The sequence below is a fragment of the Phasianus colchicus genome, chromosome 1 (genome assembly GCF_987193195.1).
Source record: "Phasianus colchicus chromosome 1, bPhaCol1.hap1.1, whole genome shotgun sequence".
NCBI classification, from domain to species: Eukaryota; Metazoa; Chordata; class Aves; order Galliformes; family Phasianidae; genus Phasianus; species Phasianus colchicus.
This window is the reverse complement of record NC_143436.1, coordinates 45,581,137-45,599,655: the sequence shown is the minus strand read 5'-3', so window position 1 is coordinate 45,599,655 and position 18,519 is coordinate 45,581,137. Positions and strand designations below refer to the sequence as shown.

At 40.6% G+C, this 18,519-nt stretch overlaps 1 protein-coding gene across 6 annotated transcripts; it reads right to left on the bottom strand.

Moving 5' to 3' along the window:
- Positions 1 to 1,503: 1,503 nt before the first annotated feature.
- MRPL42 (mitochondrial ribosomal protein L42) lies at positions 1,504 to 8,560 on the bottom strand. 6 transcript variants are annotated; one of them, XM_031600472.2, is made up of 6 exons: positions 8,460 to 8,560; positions 6,424 to 6,585; positions 4,849 to 4,912; positions 3,812 to 3,896; positions 2,815 to 2,978; positions 1,504 to 1,622 (listed from the first exon to the last, which is right to left on the bottom strand). In XM_031600472.2, exons 2-6 carry the CDS (start codon positions 6,503 to 6,505, stop codon positions 1,577 to 1,579), a joined length of 441 nt encoding a protein of 146 aa, XP_031456332.1. In that variant the 5' UTR covers positions 6,506 to 6,585; positions 8,460 to 8,560; the 3' UTR covers positions 1,504 to 1,576. The 6 variants fall into 6 exon arrangements, with proteins under 6 accessions (XP_031456332.1, XP_031456333.1, XP_031456331.1 ...); XM_031600473.2 differs by having other exon boundaries at positions 6,424 to 6,545; positions 8,460 to 8,548; XM_031600471.2 differs by having other exon boundaries at positions 8,392 to 8,521.
- Between the last annotated feature and the right edge of the window lie 9,959 nt (positions 8,561 to 18,519).

Here is an 18,519-nt window from a genome sequence, read left to right as displayed (position 1 = left end):
TCACATATAGACCTGTGTCAGTAACAGTCACCATAAACTGATGCAAATAATAAAATCTGCTTTGCCACCAATTACTAAAAACCCTTCAAAAAAGTGATACTATAGGCAGTAGTAGTACTTTTGTTCGACTGAATTTGCAAAGTAGACATCCTTTCCATAAACACCATAAACATTCCTTCATGACAGTATGCTTGATGTCATGTGAGCAACACGCTATATCACACAAAGCCAGAACCACTGTGCTGATGTAGGATTACACATGGCATCAGATTAACATACAAGCATAGCAGAACTATTTCATGCTATCCCAGGATAAATCATTATGGGCTAACTGGCCTTACATGTTAAAAATAACACCCATCAAATACTTAGACTAGCTTGATGCATCTGACTTCACACAATCAAAGCATTCAAGAAAAACAAACTGTTTAATAACTCTAGAAAAAAGCAGATGTACTTCACACTAAAATGATCAGAATTAGAGACTTTATATGGTACTCATCTTCTAGCAAAACATACGGATAACACAAACTGGCAAAATGACACTAGATGAACGCAAGAAACAAATACCTTCCTGTCTTATGCAAGTTGCCTTGGAAAGGAAGTATGATCAAAATGTGTGACATTTGGGATTTTTTCCCCATCATTATTTATTTAGATGCACAAAGATAACAGTAATGTTACTGGATCTCTGTGGAGGCACAATGTCCCAAAATGGCATTTTCTGTCAGAAGGCTGATGCCTAGAACTGTAGGCTGGAGAAAAGAATTTCATATTTCTGAGGAAAACAGTAGATGACAATATTTTATTAGCAGAAACATTTAAGCACTGCAAGGTGCTATGAAGCAGACTGAAATCATGTTTCTTGAATTTAAAGCATTTGAAGGACCAGCCCTTCACCCTTGGTAAGCTGGAAAGAGTAGGTATCTTCACTGAATGAGTGCTGGGGTAAAGCTAAGAACTATTCCTCCCCAAGCTACACCTATTTATAGGAACATACACAGCATTCTCACTGAACAAGTTAGGATGAATTTAAAATTAAAAATAACAACAGTGTACACAAATTTCTCAAATATTTGCAAATGCCGAATGATTAAAGATGCCTTGGAAGCTGAAGTTTAACTGAGTCGTCCAGCTTTCAGTATAAGAAAAGAGCCTTAAATTCTTTAAACCTCAGTATTCAAAGCTCATCTGCATTTCAAGTATTAGATTTCTAAAATAAGAAACCACAGCACGTCCAGTTCTAGAACTCCCACTCTGAAATACTGCTTCTATGCGTTCACTTTACGATAAGCCTCTGACCTAGTTTAATCAGAGCACTCCATCATCTGTTACATCCAGATCTAAGACCGGCACATTCTCTGTCCCTACAGGCACAATATTCTTCAGAGCCCCTATGTCATCAGTGCTCTTCTGTAGTTTTTCTATTATCAACTAACTGAAACAGGAAAAATCAAATTTAGTTAAGCACGATTTCGTTAAAACACACATGTAAAGCAGACAGACATTTCTGTATTTTTTTTTATTTCAAATAAAGATCAATTACAACATGCTCATGAACAAGAAGTCATCTTAATTATCTGTCTTTAGGAGGATTAGGATTCTTCCGTCTTCTGTGATACCTAGAAGATAAAAAAAGCTGCTGTGAATGCAAGTTTTGGAAAAATCTTTGATTTTCCTGACCTTCACCCCTCCAGAAGCAGTTTGAAGGTTACACAAGTAAGCGAAATATAATACACACAAACACAGCCTATGACCATTCATTAGATGCCATCTCTGTTGTTCGTGAAGTTACATAACACTGCTAATTTCTGCTGCTACATCTGCTACAAGCATGCAATAATCCATTCAGCTGTAGAACCAACTAGATACAAAGGCTGTTTTTTACTCTTAATCCTTTGTGTGAGATTAATTTTATTGTATAGTCAGGGCTTCCTCTGACCAAAATGATTGCTACAGAATAATCAGAAGTACAAGAAGGAGTTATGTCAGACCTTACTTTAAATAGTGTAATATTCTACAGTCAAATAATTAAAAAAAATTATTTACAACAAAAAAAGATAAATTGCATCCCTACTTTCTGAATTAGCCAACCTTAAACAAGGCAAATACAGTACAATACTCATTAAGTGACAACTACCCTCTGGCCATAGGGAGCTCTACCATTTTGTTTTCTTCACTTGTTCACAAAACATAATAATTAAAAAGGTTTGCTGTGTATCAAGTTTCCATAGCTATAAAATTAGCAATCACCATAAAATGTAATAACACAGACTGGAGTGGAGTTGCACAAGCTAAAATGCTATTTGTTTCCAGTGGTGTACATGAACACATAGTTTCTCTTTAAGCTCAGTCAGGCACGTTATATCTCTTCTCCTTGCAGCTTTCTGAATACAAAGTACACCAAGGTACATTTCTCATCATTTCAAATGAAAAACTACCTTTTTTTTTTTTTTTTTTTTTTTTTAAGTTCTGATAATTACATGGTTTCAAGCTGTATTGGCTATGTCCATTGAGAGTATGATTTCACTTCTGCAATTTTAGGAAATCACGTGAAGCGGCAGCCAATTACACAATATGAGAAATTTCTACTCTGTGACATTTTACCCATCAAGTTACAAAGGCTATGGAAGGGGCAGAATTAAAAAAAAAATAATACACAGTCTTCCATTTACACGACACTGCATTTAGAACTGTATGTAGTAGCCCATGTGCTAAGAGTATTTCATAGGATGAGTTTGGATAAATTATAATCATTCTTGTGTTTCTCTTTATGCCCAAAAGGAACACACGTTGAAAAAAAGGAAAACTTACTGTCCCACAGGGTACCACCGATGTTTTGTAGTGTAAAACATTTTGCTGAGCTCTTCAATTGTAAGTCCTCTATCATTCTTTAGCTCTTCTTCATTCAATCTGGATTTTAAAACTTGATCAAGAGTTTCTTCTTTGTTACTCACTGGATCTGGTCGTGGCACGGGCTACAAAAAACAATAATGTAAATTTACTCTTTGAGGAAAAACAAAAAGTCAAGCTGCACTGATAACATTCCTATTTACTCTTTAAAGCAAGAACAAAAGAACTAAAAAGAAAAAGCATCATAAAAGGCTCCCTCTCTTCTCAATCAAAACCACATCACTTCAGGGAGGAATACTAGAAACATCTCATTACTCCAGGTGCTACAGCTGATTACTATGTCCCACTATCAGTACTACTGCTGAGCTCTCATCCTTACAATCCACTAGCTGAATCATAAGCATCAATTTACTAATATAAAATACTCATATTATTGCTATTTATACATTTGTTCATACTGACAATCACCATTTAATCATATTAAGTTTTTAAGTTTTTATTGAAAGTTTTCCTGTGGAGTTTATGAACTCACAGAGCTGAATGGAATTTAAAGCCTGAGTTTAAAATAAGAGCACTTCTTCATGTCCCCCATACTGCTGCATCTGAACACAGTAGAATGTATGAGCTATCGCCTGGATTTCCAACATCTTCTCTGAGGAGCATTTAGACAAACACTGGTTTTCTCTGTAGTGCACAACTATTTAGTTACCTCACTTAATTCACTTTGAGTAATGCTGTAATAATCTGAGCATTTATTTGCTTGTAGCTTTTTCTCACTTCAGCTAAAAGTCCTCCTTACAGCAGCAGCTATATTCATCACTCACTTTACAGACATGCTGCTCATGTAAAGAATAGTACCTCTGTATTTCAAACTACAAGAAAAAACAAACAGTTGTCCTGAAGACTCAGAACTTCCTATGCTTTTACACAACTAAGCAATGTGTACAGTTGGACATACTTGTGTATGCTCATATGGAATCTCGAGTGAAGGGTGGTAGCAGACAATTGTCTTCGAATCTGATGTCAAGGCAAGTTCCACTTTGCTATAAAAATAAAAGGTGACATTATTACAATTCCTTATAATTTTCAGAAATGCTGACTGACTAAGCATCTCAATTCCCAAAGAAAACTTGATTTCATTTATAAATTCTATTTATGAATTCTTTGTAAATCTTCTATAAAATAAAACCTGAAAAAATAAGGCTCACAAGTACTTGATCTGAACTTCTTTCTTCCCCCAGCTATTTCATGTTTCTTCTTCTTTTTTTTTTTTTTTGATGGAAGAGAACAAAGGGATAAAATGAAGATCTACAGACAGCTGGAAATATGGTTAGGAAAAGTCTTCTGGATGCTGAAGAATCACATTAAAACTAACAGCAGATAATGAATGTCAGCAATATCCACAACGTGCCTTTATAAGAAGTGTGGCACCAATAAGAGAAAGAATAGGAAATAAAGCTCCAGGTTCCACCATTTGGCAAATGATGGTAAGCATGATAAACAAGAAGTTCTACTGACAAGTTCCTTGAGGGAGTAGAACTTTTCACGCCTTATTTCCCTGTTAACTTCTGTGACACATTAGCTTCCAAAAAACTTCTGCAGTGCAGATGTTGCAATTCTCATTATGTTTTTATCATCTTTTCCAGTTCCTACTGGTTTCCCATGCAGCAGCACAAAATGGGATTTGTCTTAACAATAAGTATCTGTGAAAATGAGTGCTTTTTTTTAGCTCTTCCACAATTAAAAATGTAGTGGTACTGGGGTCATCATCATATTTAGAATGAGTCATGCATGATTCTTCATTATGCTCATTTCTGAAACATTAGCTTCACAATCATTATGACTAGAAACAGTACTTCACTTTAAATTATTATGCACCTACATCCAAAAGGGGCAGAAAGTGTGTTTGATACCATCAGATGACAACTTGATGGTAGAGCCAGTAACATGCAATATACATCACATGAGAAGGCCACACAAAGCACCCTCACGTACCAGTTGTAGTCTTCAGGGAGCACTGAGTACGTCGATTTATGACAAGCGTGACATACAGCTCCAACTGCAAGGAAAAAATATACAAACAAATATAAAACACTGTTTGAATAGAAGCTCACTTCAGCATGAGGATTTCTAGTGCTATCAAAAATGCAGTATTTACGTAGCTACGTCCTACTTTTGTGTTTCCATTGTACTGTATTCCTAAGAAAAAAAACACACAGCTTGAACAAAACACAAATATCACTGTTATATCTTTATAAATAAATTAACAGAATAGATGCATTTTGAGGTCATATAGTATTGAAAGAGCAAAGAACTTATCATATGATTTACAAGGAAGATTATCTGATTTTTTTCTTTAATTCATAGTAACAGTCACTGTTAAAATGAATTTGTACTTTGCTGAAGAGTGGTATAGATGCTATGCAAAACTACAATCCCTTGGCTGCTCTAACACTAGAGAACTCAATTCCTTCCACAAGTTCCTGTTACTCCAAGAAAAGCAATCAGAAGAATTACAAGTAGTAAAGGCCACCAGCATGCTGGACTGTACTAGCAAACAGACCAAGGGAAGAGATTCTCACCCTGTACTCAGCACTCACTACATCACATCTTGATACCATAGCCACTTTGGACCCCTTCAGTAAAAGTAAAATGGAATAAATGCTGTGAATGCCCACCACAATGGCTATATGTTGCAACATCTGCCCTGTGAGGAGAGACTGAGGGACCAAGGCTGTTTCAACATTTAAGCCACAGCTCTGGTGAGACCTAACAACAGATCCCAGAGGTCATAAAGGTTCAAGTGACTGAGCAGGGGGAGCCAGGCTGCTTAGAGCACTATGTGGTAGGAGGACAAAAAATACTGAAGTTGAAACAAGAGAGGCTCTGAGAAGACAGAGAAAACTTTTCCCCTTCAGGGTAATCAGGGAACAGGGAGGTTTGTGCTGTCTTTCATCTTGGGAGATTTTAAAGGCCCAGAAGGACAAAGTCCTGAGCATCCTGGAGTCGACGCACAGCTGAGCCTACATTGAGCAGAAGGTTTGACTAGAAACCACCCGAGGACCCCTCCAAATGAGCTTTCCCATGATTCCAGTGCCCTTTTTTATTAGTACATAAGGTGATAAACTGCATCAGTCCTTTTTATAGCAACTGTACCATAGGCATCTTGCTTTCTACAACCCATAAATGGTATTCCTGGCAGCCCAAAATGGATGGGGAGAGGCATTCAATGCAGCAAAGCTGGGAAGATTCAAAGAACGAAGGGGAAACTTTGGTGTTTTCCTTTTAGAAGTACTTTCCTGTGTTAAATTCTAAAATTCAAAGACAAATTTATCTAGAAATTGAGATATATTTCAGATTTTAAAATTCTACGTTTATATTTTGATCAGCACCATCACGCTTCAATTTTCCCAAATAAACTCATCTTTAGTTATAAAAATGTCAAACCTTTATAACACAGATCTTTAAAGTCCCTTTCGACCTAAGCCACTCTATGATTTTACAGAGTATAACAAAGAAGCTCTCAAAGAATAAATGCTAATATAGGATTTCAATTCCATCATCACTTACCTCTTAGCGGGACTTGCTTATAGGCAGCTATTGAACGCATCCAGAGACAGCTGGACCACACAGCCCTAAGTGATGTTGCCATGCTGAGAGCAGATGGGAAGCCAGTCCTGGACAACACAGAACTGAAACAGACACAGTATCTTTTTGGTTCCAGAACACCCTCTGAAAAAGACCAATTTCATAACTGTTTGGGTACAGAGATAGACAATTTAGTGTCCTAGCTTAAGAACAAATAGAATTTGTTCAGTATGTTACTTGTTAGTTTTTGATAAGTCTTTATGATTTAAGATAAAGGTATCTGTCTCCTAAGAAGTCAAATATGGGACAAAACTTCATTAGTAAGAAGTTCTCTCTTAAGTAGCTTTGTTTACTGAACAACTTCACTCGCCCCAGAAAAACAACTTTCCAAGCTTGGGTCCTCCCTCAGCTCAGTTTTGCTGCTAGTGCCCACACATGCACCACTTTTGTATCCTTCACAGAATCACAGAATGGCCAAGGTTGGAAGGGACCTTAAGGATCACAAATCTCCACCCCCCTGCCACATGAAGGGCCACCAACCTCAGTGTCTAATGCTAGACCAGGCTGCCCAGGGCCCCATCCAACTTCTCCTTGAACACCTCCAGGGACGGGACACCCACAACCTCTCTGGGCAGCCTGTTCCAGCACCTCACCACTCTCATAGTAAAGAACTTCCCCCTGACATCCAAACCTAAATCTTCCCTCCCTCAACTTAAAACCATTTCCTCTTGTCCTGCAGTTATCTACCCTTTCAAAGAGTTGATTCCCTCCTGTTTGTAGGCTCCCTTTGGTACCGAAAGGCTGCACTGAGGTCACCCCGCAGCCTTCTTTTCTCCAGGCTGAACAAGCCCAGCTCCCTCAGCCTGTCTTCGTAGGGGAGGTGCTCCAGTCCCCTGATCATCTTTGTGGCCCTCCTCTGGACCCTCTCCAACAGCAACTTCCTCTTTTTCTGCAAGCTCCGTGGAACTATTCCTGATGTGCAATTTTCCTTTCACAACATACATGAGTCTGTTCCAAAAGTAATGCCTCCTATTTTATTACGTTGGCCCATAACATCAAAAGTAAATGCTGATGGTGTGACAGTAGAGGCTGAACCTTCCCACCAGCATTCTGTTACATTCTGTTGCCTTGTGACAAATGACAGCAGAGGAGTGTCTGACAGAATGGTGTCTGACATGGAAGTGCATATGAAGCAAAGGTGCATCGCCAAATTCCTCCATGGGGAAAAAACTGCACTCACTGACATTCATTAATGCATGCTGAATGTTGATAGAGATCAAACAGCACATGTGAGCACAGTGAGGAGGCAGGTGGTGCATTTCAGCAATGGTGACTGAGACATGAAAGCCAAGTCACATTTTGGACACCCATGCAGATTTTTACAAGTGTGGGTAAGCAGGTTTTTATTCACTGTTAGCAAAAATGTGCTACAAACAGTGGTGATTGTGTTGCCATAGCTGAGAATCTGCTCTATCAAATAATGTCATTGAAACCGTTGTAGTTTCCATAGAAAAAAGTTAGGAAGCATTACGTTCAGAGCGACTCTTAAGTAACTCTTGGAGTTAACAAACTGCCTGGATGCAAATCATAACTGGGGATAGCAAAACGACATGCTCGTTAACAGAAAAAAAAAAAAAATAAATCATTCAGCGCTTCAGAACAGCTCCACAGCGTGCGGTCGGCAGCCCCTAGCCGCTTCCCACCCGTTTACCCACCAGGAGTGCCGTTGCCGCACAGCCCCACGCGCCGCACGTGCCCCGCTCTAGCCGCTGTCGGGGAAGAAGCGGGACGCTGCTAGAGGGCCCCGCGCACACAGCCAGGGACAAAGAACATCTATATACATACGTGCTTATCTACAGAAAGTATTTATCTGAAAGAAAATCGGCCCCTAATCCATCACGGCAAGCAAGAGTGCCCGTTATAAAAGCCGACCCGCAGACCACTACATACCAACCGAACGCTTTCATCCCTCACTACGCAGCCCCGGCCCCGAAAACAAGCACTGCGCCAATACGAACCCCCTCCACCTTCAGCACTGACAACAGCCCTCTTCCGCTTCCGGCGCTCTTCTGCTTCCGGTGTCCTTCCACCTCCGGTTTACTTCCCTTTCCGGCGTACTCCCTCTTCCGGCGCACGCCCCGCGGCCCGCTGGGAGGTGCAGTCCAGTTGTTCTCTGGTGCTTCCGGGTCTCTGGCTACGGTGTACAAGCTTCGTGTAGCCACCAGTTTCAGCAGCATCTCGCTTTGTCCTGCAGTTGTGGAGCAGGTGGTGACATTGACAGTTTTCCGGAGTCCAGCAGCAGCATAGCCAAGAGCTGAGCATTCTCACCAATTGTTCCCATTAGCAGTGGCAAACATTTATTTTCAGATGTTTTGATGTTTTCCATGACAGTTTCCCCTCTACTCGGCTCTTGTGACCCCATCTGCAGTACTGCGTCCAGGTCTGAGGCCCCCAGTACATACAGGAAGGATATGGAGCTCTTGAAACAGGTCCAGAGGAGGGCACTAAGATGATCAGAGGCCTGGAGCACCTCTACTATGAGGAAAGGCTGAGGGAACTGGGCTTGTTTAGCTTGGAGAAGAGAAGGCTCCAGGGAGACCTCATTGTGGCCTTCCAGTACTTGAAGGAAGCATATAAACAGGAGGGGAAACGGCTGTTTACAAGGGTGAATAATGATAGGACAAGGGGGAATGATTTTAAACTGAGACAGGGGAGGTTTAGGTTAGATATTAGGAGGAAGTTTTTCACACAGAGGGTGGTGACACACTGGAACAGATTGCCCAAGGAGGTTGTGGATGCCCCATCTCTGGAGGCATTCAAGGCCAGGCTGGATGTGGCTCTGGGCAGCCTGGTCTGGTGGTTGGCAACCCTGCACATAGCAGGGGGGTTGAAACAGATGATCATTGTGGTCCTTTTCAACCCAGGCCATTCTATGATTCTATGATTCTAAGATGGAAGTTATCCTTTCTGGGCCTTTGTGGAGCACTGCAGTCAGTAAGCTGCAGAGGTGGCAGAAGGGTGACTTAGAATCACAGAGGTGCAGAAGGTCACTAAGATCATCCAGTCCAACCATCCCCACCATGCCTACTGGCCATGTCCCTCAGTGCCATATATATGTGCATTTCTTGAAAACCTCCAGAAACGTGACTCCACCACCTCCCTGGGCAGCCTGTGCCAATGCAGCACCGTACTTTATGTACTACTCAGAGATGCAGTCAAGAAGAAAGCTGTATTTCCACTGCAAGGCTCCGTCACGCTCTCCTCATCACTCCCATCAAGCTTCTGTGCACAGCTTCTGTTCTGCACTCAAGCACTGAACAGAAGCAACGTAGCTCAGTGTATCTCCTGTGCCAGCTCATTGTTCCCACAAGGAAGCTATTGTGCTGGGATGAGGTCAGCTTTCAGATGAAGAACAGCCTTTTGGGCTGAGTACAACCAAGAGAGTTGTTGCACTGGCAGACAAAGAAAACATGTTGAGAATTTTAAGCTCAAGGATGGTGCTGACAAAAATAAATGATTATAAACTGCCTGAAACAAATGTGATCTGGCAATGAAAAGAAAAAATTTAAACTGTTTAAGAAAATGCAACCTATAAGGCCCCTCAATGCAGAATATGATTAGGTGTGTGGCTCTGTGTGAAATTTTGACACAGTAGGCCCTGTTCTAGTTTCCTGGAGAATATTAAATAAAATTATCTCTGACTTATCTTGAGATATGTCAGAGTTATGACTTAGTTGTCATAACTTCTTTAAAAATTTGCTGAATTCAATAATGATGACACCTGAAGAGGCTGACACCTCAGATGTTCAGATTTCTTCTCAAAGGATACTGTTCATTCATGCTGCAGATAAAATCCTTCTGTAGGCCAGTCTGAGACTGGTATAAACTCCCTTCACAGCTGGACACCACTGCAGATTTGTGTTTTTTTTCCCCAGTGTTAAACTTTTATTAATTATCTCCTCTTTATTGAGTACCTGACTAATAAAAATTAAGACATTCTCAGTAGCTCTTTAGAAATTTACCCTATCCATAAAAAATACTAGGTCTTAGTATACTCAATATACTTATTTATATTAGTAATCATCATATCTGCTGTCTGCTGTCTAACAGATAGCATAATTGCTATCTGTTACACAGTACTATCACATCTGCAGTCCTGTCTTTCACATCACTACAATGGCATATTACTTACAGGGTTAATTAGAAACTGGCAGTAATCTTCCATGCTTTGTATAAACTCATTGGGAATACTTGGCAGTCCTGTTGAATTTTGATTCACAAAATAGCTTCCACTAGCTTGGAGATTCCCTTATTTTATAACCTCATAGCATAATTAATTTTAAATTAGAGGTTATCAGTAGGTATTTCTTATTCCAGAAACATGTCCCTTTAAAAGATTAGTTCTAAAAGTTTGCAGTGGAAGACACTGCAAAACATTATTTTTATTTTTACAAACTAAACAACGTTCCCTGATAAGTTTCCAGACTATTTTTAGATGGCTTCTGTTAAAAGATTTTAGGAGACAGTATATGAGGTCTGCCCCCTCTCTGACACTTAATGTTCTGAGAGTTTATTCTTAGAAGCATGTTCTGACAGATTACAGCTTTCTGGTAGCAAGACAGGAATTGCTTAAGGACACTCAGAAGCATGACTACACACTTCTCAAGTATGTCTAGAGATGGGGCTATTAATAACTGCCAACTGCCTTGCTTGCTTCAGCATATTGTGAATAGCAAAGAGGAAAGTTGCTTACTCCATATTGGCTAAACAGAAAGTAGGTTTTTCTATCCATTAACTACAGAGATACCGAGTAGGCACTAATGGTAATTCCACAAGCCGCAGATCTCTGGGACTTTGTGTTTCTGAAAACCTAGAAAGTGTAGTTTCTAAGTTGCTCTCTTGCTGAAGATAAAGCATTACTTGATGTCACCCAAGCAGTCACTTATGAATTTCTGATTAAACAACTGACTTACAGTTATGTAACAAATGGGATGTGGTAATGAGGGCAGGACTGTGTCTGTTGGCTTTGCCAACAAATTCATAAATCAGAGCTGGTATCTGGATTTTTGTGGGGTTGTTGCTGTTGAAGCTGTATTTTCCCTCTCTCCCCCATCATCTTATGAGAAATAGGCATTGGCTATTCTAGCTCTCTTGCATACTTATTCCTAAACATGCATATGACATATTTAGGAAATTGTTTCTTAGTAAATTAATTCAGGCACCTTATTAGCAAAAATGAATAAAGTATTTTTCCTTTTTTTTTCTTTTTTTTTTTTCTCCATAGAAATCAACACTTCAGAGTTCTCCTGGAATGAGCATTTGGCTTGCATGGGCTTGTTGTATTGCAAGGTGGCAGACAAGCCTTACTCCTGAAAGAAAGTGTCTTAATCTTTGTGAGGTTATTCTCCAAATTTAGAGCACAGATCTCTAATAAGGTGCAGCAGCTGAATGGAGGTGTTAATTCTCAAATCTCCTCAAATTACACTGTAGCCATGGATGTTTCTATATATTAAGTCAATCTGTAAACACACAGAATAAACTCCAACATTCATGTTAATAGACTATTTTCATTCATTAGTAAATTCCATGCCATCCTATCACCTGTTCATTGGGTTAACATTACAGTTTCAAGCTACATCTTAATTGCCTGTAGGGTCCTACACAACCTAAATAATTTGTGCTGATGTTGATTATTATTGTTCAACTACGCCTATATTCAAGCAGTTACTTAAATAAATAATAACAATCAAAAGCATTTCCTACAGTTTTGGCTTCTACTTACAGCATCTCATTCTGATGTCTTATGCAGGTAAAACATCCAAATAGTGGCTCTTCTTAGTACAGTTTCAGCCAGTGATGCCTGTTAAAATCATTCTGAATTTGTTCAATGACTGTTCTGACTACTGCTAAGTGCAAAACTGCACTTCTATGCCTCAGTTTCCCCCTTTGCATGTAAAGATAACAATAGTTCTTTTAAAGTACCCTGGGCTTTACGGATAAATATTTCCAATGTAAAATCTAGATGTTACTGTGGGAATCCAATCAGTGTATATACATCTTTTTCCTAAGTATCCAGTTGAACAGACTCTGCTAGATGTAACAAAAATATCAAAATGTTCTTATGCAAAATAAAGAATCCAGGTTTTGAAAGCTTTGTAATTGCAGTAAGACTTATTATAAGATTGCAAAGAGGGTAGGAGGAGGAAGTAAGATTAGTCAGCCAAAGGCTTAGATGGTCTAGATCCACCCAATGAGTAATTAGATGACAGAAAAAGCTGTCACAGGAAGATGGTAAGCAGCTGTGTTGCCTTGTCCTGGGACTATTAATTCTATGTATAACTGCAATTCTTTGCTAATGTTTTCTATCTGCAGTAACACCCTAGAGCATCTTATTGTTAAATAAGGCGGTTGCTTAATTTTATTCTCAGAACTGCTATAGTCCTAGAGGTGGTGTGACATCACTGTTATGGATTTGTGCATGAAAAATATGCTTCTCATCCTGGTTTTCATATAGGTGCAGCGGGACATGAGAGGTTGAGTCAACAGAATGGGTCACTGCTGCTGGAAGGTTTAATCTTACATTCGCCACATCTTACTCTGTTTACTATTGTTTCTTTTGTGCCAGCTTAGATTTCCCAGTTCCCAGAGCTGGTCAGAAGGGTAACCAAACCAAGAAAAACCCCTTGCTCCTCCCATTCCCTAAGCAGATAAACACCTATAGAAAGAGAGGGGGGGGTTCAGAAATAGATGGCAGAATGCAGGAAAAAGGAGGAGGAGTTCGGTGTTGCCTGCAGCTTCTCAAAAATGGTAAGAGACATCCACAATTGGTTTGAACAATAATGAACACTAAAAGTGAAAACTTCACTCTTATTCCTGTTATGTACCTTTGGTTTTGTCTCTGGTGTGTGCTAGATCCTACTGTAAGCCAAATCAGTTCACCTTTCCAATAGAAAGCTGGAATACATAGCTGTGTTTCTGCCAAATTAGCAAACAGAATCTGTAGAAGACAGTAGAATCTGGCAGGTCATAGAAGTGAACTGCAGGGGAAAAGCTGTGGACGAGAAAGGGTAGAAGGAGTGAGGTGGGAAGAGGAAATAAGATCTACTTTTGACAAGCTGAGTCAGCTCTGTGATGTAATTTGACCCCACAGCACAGTTTCACCCAATTCAGCCAACTACAGGCTGTTACCTTCTCACACCCTCAGGTGTTCCTGCCCCCTTTCTTGTGCCAGATCTACACAGATGCATGACTGCAAGTCATGTAAGCCCACTGATCACCCAGGAACTATCCGTAAGCCCTCTGTGAGATCAGTGAGTTGAGGGAGCAGCAGCTTGTGGCAGAGGAAGGAGGGCAAGATTCTTCTCATCAGCAATGCAAATGCAAAGTGGTCTAATTCTGACAGGAAATAACACCCTAAATAACCACTGTTAAGGCAGGCCTTGGTAGAGTTGTGGTGTAGGACTTGAATGGGGACTACAGATGACAACAGTCTTAACAAACACTGCATTTGAATTTGCTTTGAAATGCCTGTGTTTGTAGATCTGATATGATCAGCTTTATAAAAGCTGATCAACAGCAACAGTAGCTAGGCAAGATTGTTTTTCCAAAATGAACCTGCAGCTTCAGGCAGCCTGAATTCAGCAGCTAGGTAGCAGGGAGCAGCAGAAGCAGCACTGCTCCCTGCGGGTAGGTGAACGGGGAACTGAGGGCACTCCAGTGTGATCCCACAAGTGGGATGCAGTCCTTCTGCTCTCAAAGCAGGTGAGCAGGGCAGTGTTGTTACCACAGCAGGCCCAATTAGTCATCCAGGGTTCATCTGGCCTGGCCTGAGGTCACTTCAGGAAATCCACCATCAGCTCAGGAGCAGGTGACAGGTCGGCAAGCTAGGGTGTAGCTCAGGAAGGGACTCAGTGTCCAGGTCCCTAGAGGATGAGGGTGGAGGCCCCAGCTGAGGCCCAACACAACAATTAAGGCTTATTTGTGCACCAGGGCCTTGACAGTAAGCTGTGGAGTGAAAATACCATTTATCCAAAGTCTACTGGTTTAAGGACAGCACAATCATCACATTCTATCTATGTGGGGTTTATTTCAAGGATATTTGGAAAGCAAACAGTTAGCAATTGCTAAGAGATTATCAGACAGAACTTCAGGCAATGGTTCTAATGAAAAGTTTCAATCTAATTTAAACGAAAGCATCAATCTAAATGGCTGTCAAACACATAACTTCTTTATCTTTCAATCTACCAAAAGAAAAATGCCAGGCTGAGACAGGGAAGGCAGCTGTCTAAATGAAGATGCATGACTTCATTAATTATACTATTTGGGGTGAAAGCAGAACTTTTGTTTTCCCCTGAACAAACTTTGATTTAACAAAAAAGGAAAAAAAGAAAAAAGGATTACTGAAACACTTTGCAGGTTTCTGACAAATTACATGTGTAGTGTTGTGGAAATCTAGTTTTCCAGGTCTACTTTTCCTTCTCTTAGTTTCTTCTCCCTGCTCCCCCTCGCATGCCCTTCAGAAACTTGTACATTTCCCCAGGTGGTTTTAATGGTATTGCTATATAGTACTTTGAAAAAGGAATCTCTGAGCCATATTGCTCAAGATAAGAAGTGAATAAGAATAAGAAAAATAAACACATTTTAGTGGCAACCTTGAATTAGGAGTAGGAGTTCTGAAGAACTATTTGACCAATGGAAGTGGAAAGCAGGGCCATACTGGGCTGGATCACCAATGGCTCTTTTCCAAGAAAGACTTACAAGAGATACACCAAAGTGAGGGTGAGCACATATTGCTATGTAGGCTGTAGTCTAGAACACAGTTACAGTGGCAATAATGGCAGAGTGGGAAATCCTAAAGTATTTTCCTTCCAGAGTGGATGCTGGAAGGTCATTAGGGGTGGGACAGCACTCAGAAATTGCCAGAATCCCCATAGGGTGGGGCTAGCTGAGAAGACAAAGCTCCTTTGGCACTTGATTGTCTTGTTCCAGATCTGATTCAGAGGATTAAGTTGCATTCTTTGGGAATTTTAGAATGCATAGAAGAACATTTTTCACTATAGCTTCTACTGGAAGATATCCCTATTACAGATGCAGTTCAAAGAAGCAAACTATAAAGCCAAGATCCTAGAGTAGCCAGCATGAATGGCTTTCTCAGCACTCATATGGATGCTTAGGGATCTTAGCAGTAGTCCTTCTAAGAGGTAGCACAATTTAGAGGAGTGACCCAAATCTTTGTACATTGAGAACAGAAAACAATGTTTTTGTTCACTGCCTCTTGTGGAGCAAGTGGACTACAAAAGCCTCTTCCCAAAACAAGCCAGAAAGGGAGACATTGTGAAAACTGCAGTTTTCCCAGGATGTAGCAAGCCACTTGCTGAGCAATGAAAATGATTACAATATAACAGCTTGCCATACTGCCTTGCTGCAACCCCAGACAGAAGAGGGACTTTCTCTACAACACTTACAAGAACACTAAACACAACATTCATCAACACTGAGTCAATCACGCTCTGCTGTAGTGCATCTAGCACATATGGGGCAAGGTTCACAGAGCACAAGTTCCAGTGCTTTCAAGAAATTGTGGCCTTTTAATCACACTGAGCCTACAACATCTTTTGGCTCATATTTTCCTTCACTTGGATCAGTCCTTCAATGGTCAGGATTTCAGAAGAAGGGTAAATAAACAAAGGAGAAGGCAGAAACAAGGAAAAAGAAGTAAACAGTGTAAAAAAGAAGAATTTGGTTCTAATTACTTAGAAGATAGGGCCCACTGAAGATGATTCTTTGATGCTAGTTAGTACTGAAGTCATGGAGTCTTCCTCTCAGTGGGACTACCAACACTTCTCTATCTTTCATCTGGTTTTTGTTTGTTTGTTTGCTTGTTTTTGCTGTTTTTGTTTGTTTGTTTATTTGTTTTGGTTAAAATTCACAAGGAATTGACATCTTTAACCTCTCCTGCTACATCTTGACACTTGTTTGATGCTGGCAAATACTTACAGGGGTTACTGGCATAGGACAGAAGAGTGGTATGGAACCATTTGTTCCCTTAGCTATCCATCATATTATGTGAAGTTTACACAGCATGGAAAGAAGAAAGTTAAAAATAACAAAAACCTATGCATTCTGCATACCTGCTAATTCAAAATGAAGACTCCTAGTTATTACTGGGTGTCATAGCAACATGATTACAAATATGTGCAGTCATTCATGGAGCTGCAAGATTATATGAATACTAATGCTCTCTTTTCACTAACCTGTCCTTGGTTTTCTCTCCTGACTCCCTAAGCAAAGTTTGCTTAATCCCACTCATCAAAAGCAATTTTCTGGAGGTTTTCAAGAAGAGGGTAGATGTCATACTGAGTGACGTGGGTTAGTGGGCATGATGAAGATGGATTGATAGTTGGACTAGATGATCTTAGTTGTCTTTTTCAATCTTAGTGGTTCTATGATTCTATGCTGCTCAGTGGTAAGCATTTAGTTATATACAGATCAGCTGTACATAGCAGTCACCACTAAATTGTGTTAATTCATTTACACCAAACCCATTGTTCCCCCAAGTGACAAAAAAAAAAAACAAACACACAAACAAAAACCAAAACCAATAACAATCATTAAGGTACTGTGTATAGAAAAGCATATAGTTGGTCCCATTTAGCATTAACAAGCTGTAACAATGAAGTAAAAAGGAAAATCCATGATTACAGAATAGATGTAGGTCTAACTAGTATGACCAGATTTTGCTGAAGGACCACATCTAAGCACAGCCATTTCACAAGCTCAGTAGTGAATGCTAATGAACTCACCCTTCACCGAGGCAAAATGAGGGAAAATTATTGATGAACCCTTTATGATCCAATTCTGCAAGTGCAGTTTGATGCATTTTTCTTGCCACATGTCAATACTTTGATTTAATCGACTTCCACAGAAAGTTGCATCCATAACGTTAGGAAAACAATTTAGTGCTTAAAGGGCCAAACATGTATACAAGAATGCACAGAGATGGTGTTTTTCATGAATTCATATGAAAAGTTTGGAATTGCTGATATATTCGACAGCTAAGCAGATCGAGTAGTGTAGAACCACTATATGCCTTTTAGTAGCCTTCTCAAAAGATGGAGAAGGAAAATTTGGTAAGTTTTTGGGAAGTACTGTGGGGAAGCTGGGGGAGGCCTGATGACGGCTGCAGCTCCTCACAGGGAGCAGAGGGGCAGCGCTGAGCTCTGCTCTGTGGGAACAGTGACAGGGCCCGAGGGAACGGCATGGAGCTGTGTCAGGGGAGGGGCCAGTTGGGTGTTAGGAAGTTTTTCAAGAGTGTGGTGGGCACTGGCACGAGAACATTTGGACTGTATTTTCAGACACAGGACTTGAATTTTGGGTGGTCTTGTGTGGAGCCAGCAGTTGATGATCCTTGTGGGTCCCTTCTGACTCAGAATATTCTGTTTCCTTGATTATAAGGAGGGAGACACACCACTGCTGACATGCCTCACGTTATCGTAGCCACCATGTGTTGATATGAATTTTTATATTTTAGGACACAAAACAAGCTTGTAGTATTTATGATAGGCGCCTGTCAGAAATTACACAGTCCAGATTTACTAGTGTCAGAACTTTCCATTCTACTAGTGTACAAAAATGGTGTAGCTGACCTAAAAGTCCTGTTTCTGTATCAGGAGGAAGCACTCGATGGGGAATTGTTCGTGCAGGGTCTTGATCCTGGCAGTGCTCTCGCAAACTGCTTCATCTTTCCGTGCTTCCATTTCCCATCTGTTCAGCAACGGTTCCGACACAGAGGATGCTGTGGAGATAATGATATCCACGTAAACGAGCTCATCTTCCACAACGTTTCTCTTCCTGCTAAGAAGGAAGAGAAATGACCGACGAGACTTTAGCAGCCCAAAGGTGAGATGTCCTGAGACGTCTCACTCACTGTTCGCCGACACACACCGTGCCATCACGGTGCTTCAGACACGTTGAAGCCTCACACAGGCATTCGGGGCAGGCCTCGCCCCCGCAGGCGGCGTGCGCGCACGACGGCAACTCAGCGCGCCGCCGCCCAGCAGCGGGAGGAGCGCGGAGGCC

What these genes read in the sequence shown, in the direction of transcription:
- MRPL42 (XM_031600470.2), bottom strand. An exon ending in CTCCCTGAAGACTACAACTG is followed by an intron (nt 3,897 to 4,848) that starts GTACGTGAGGGT and finishes TTATTTTTATAG; the next exon opens with CAAAGTGGAACTTGCCTTGA. An exon ending in TTCCATATGAGCATACACAA is followed by an intron (nt 2,979 to 3,811) that starts GTATGTCCAACT and finishes TGTTTTTTGTAG; the next exon opens with CCCGTGCCACGACCAGATCC.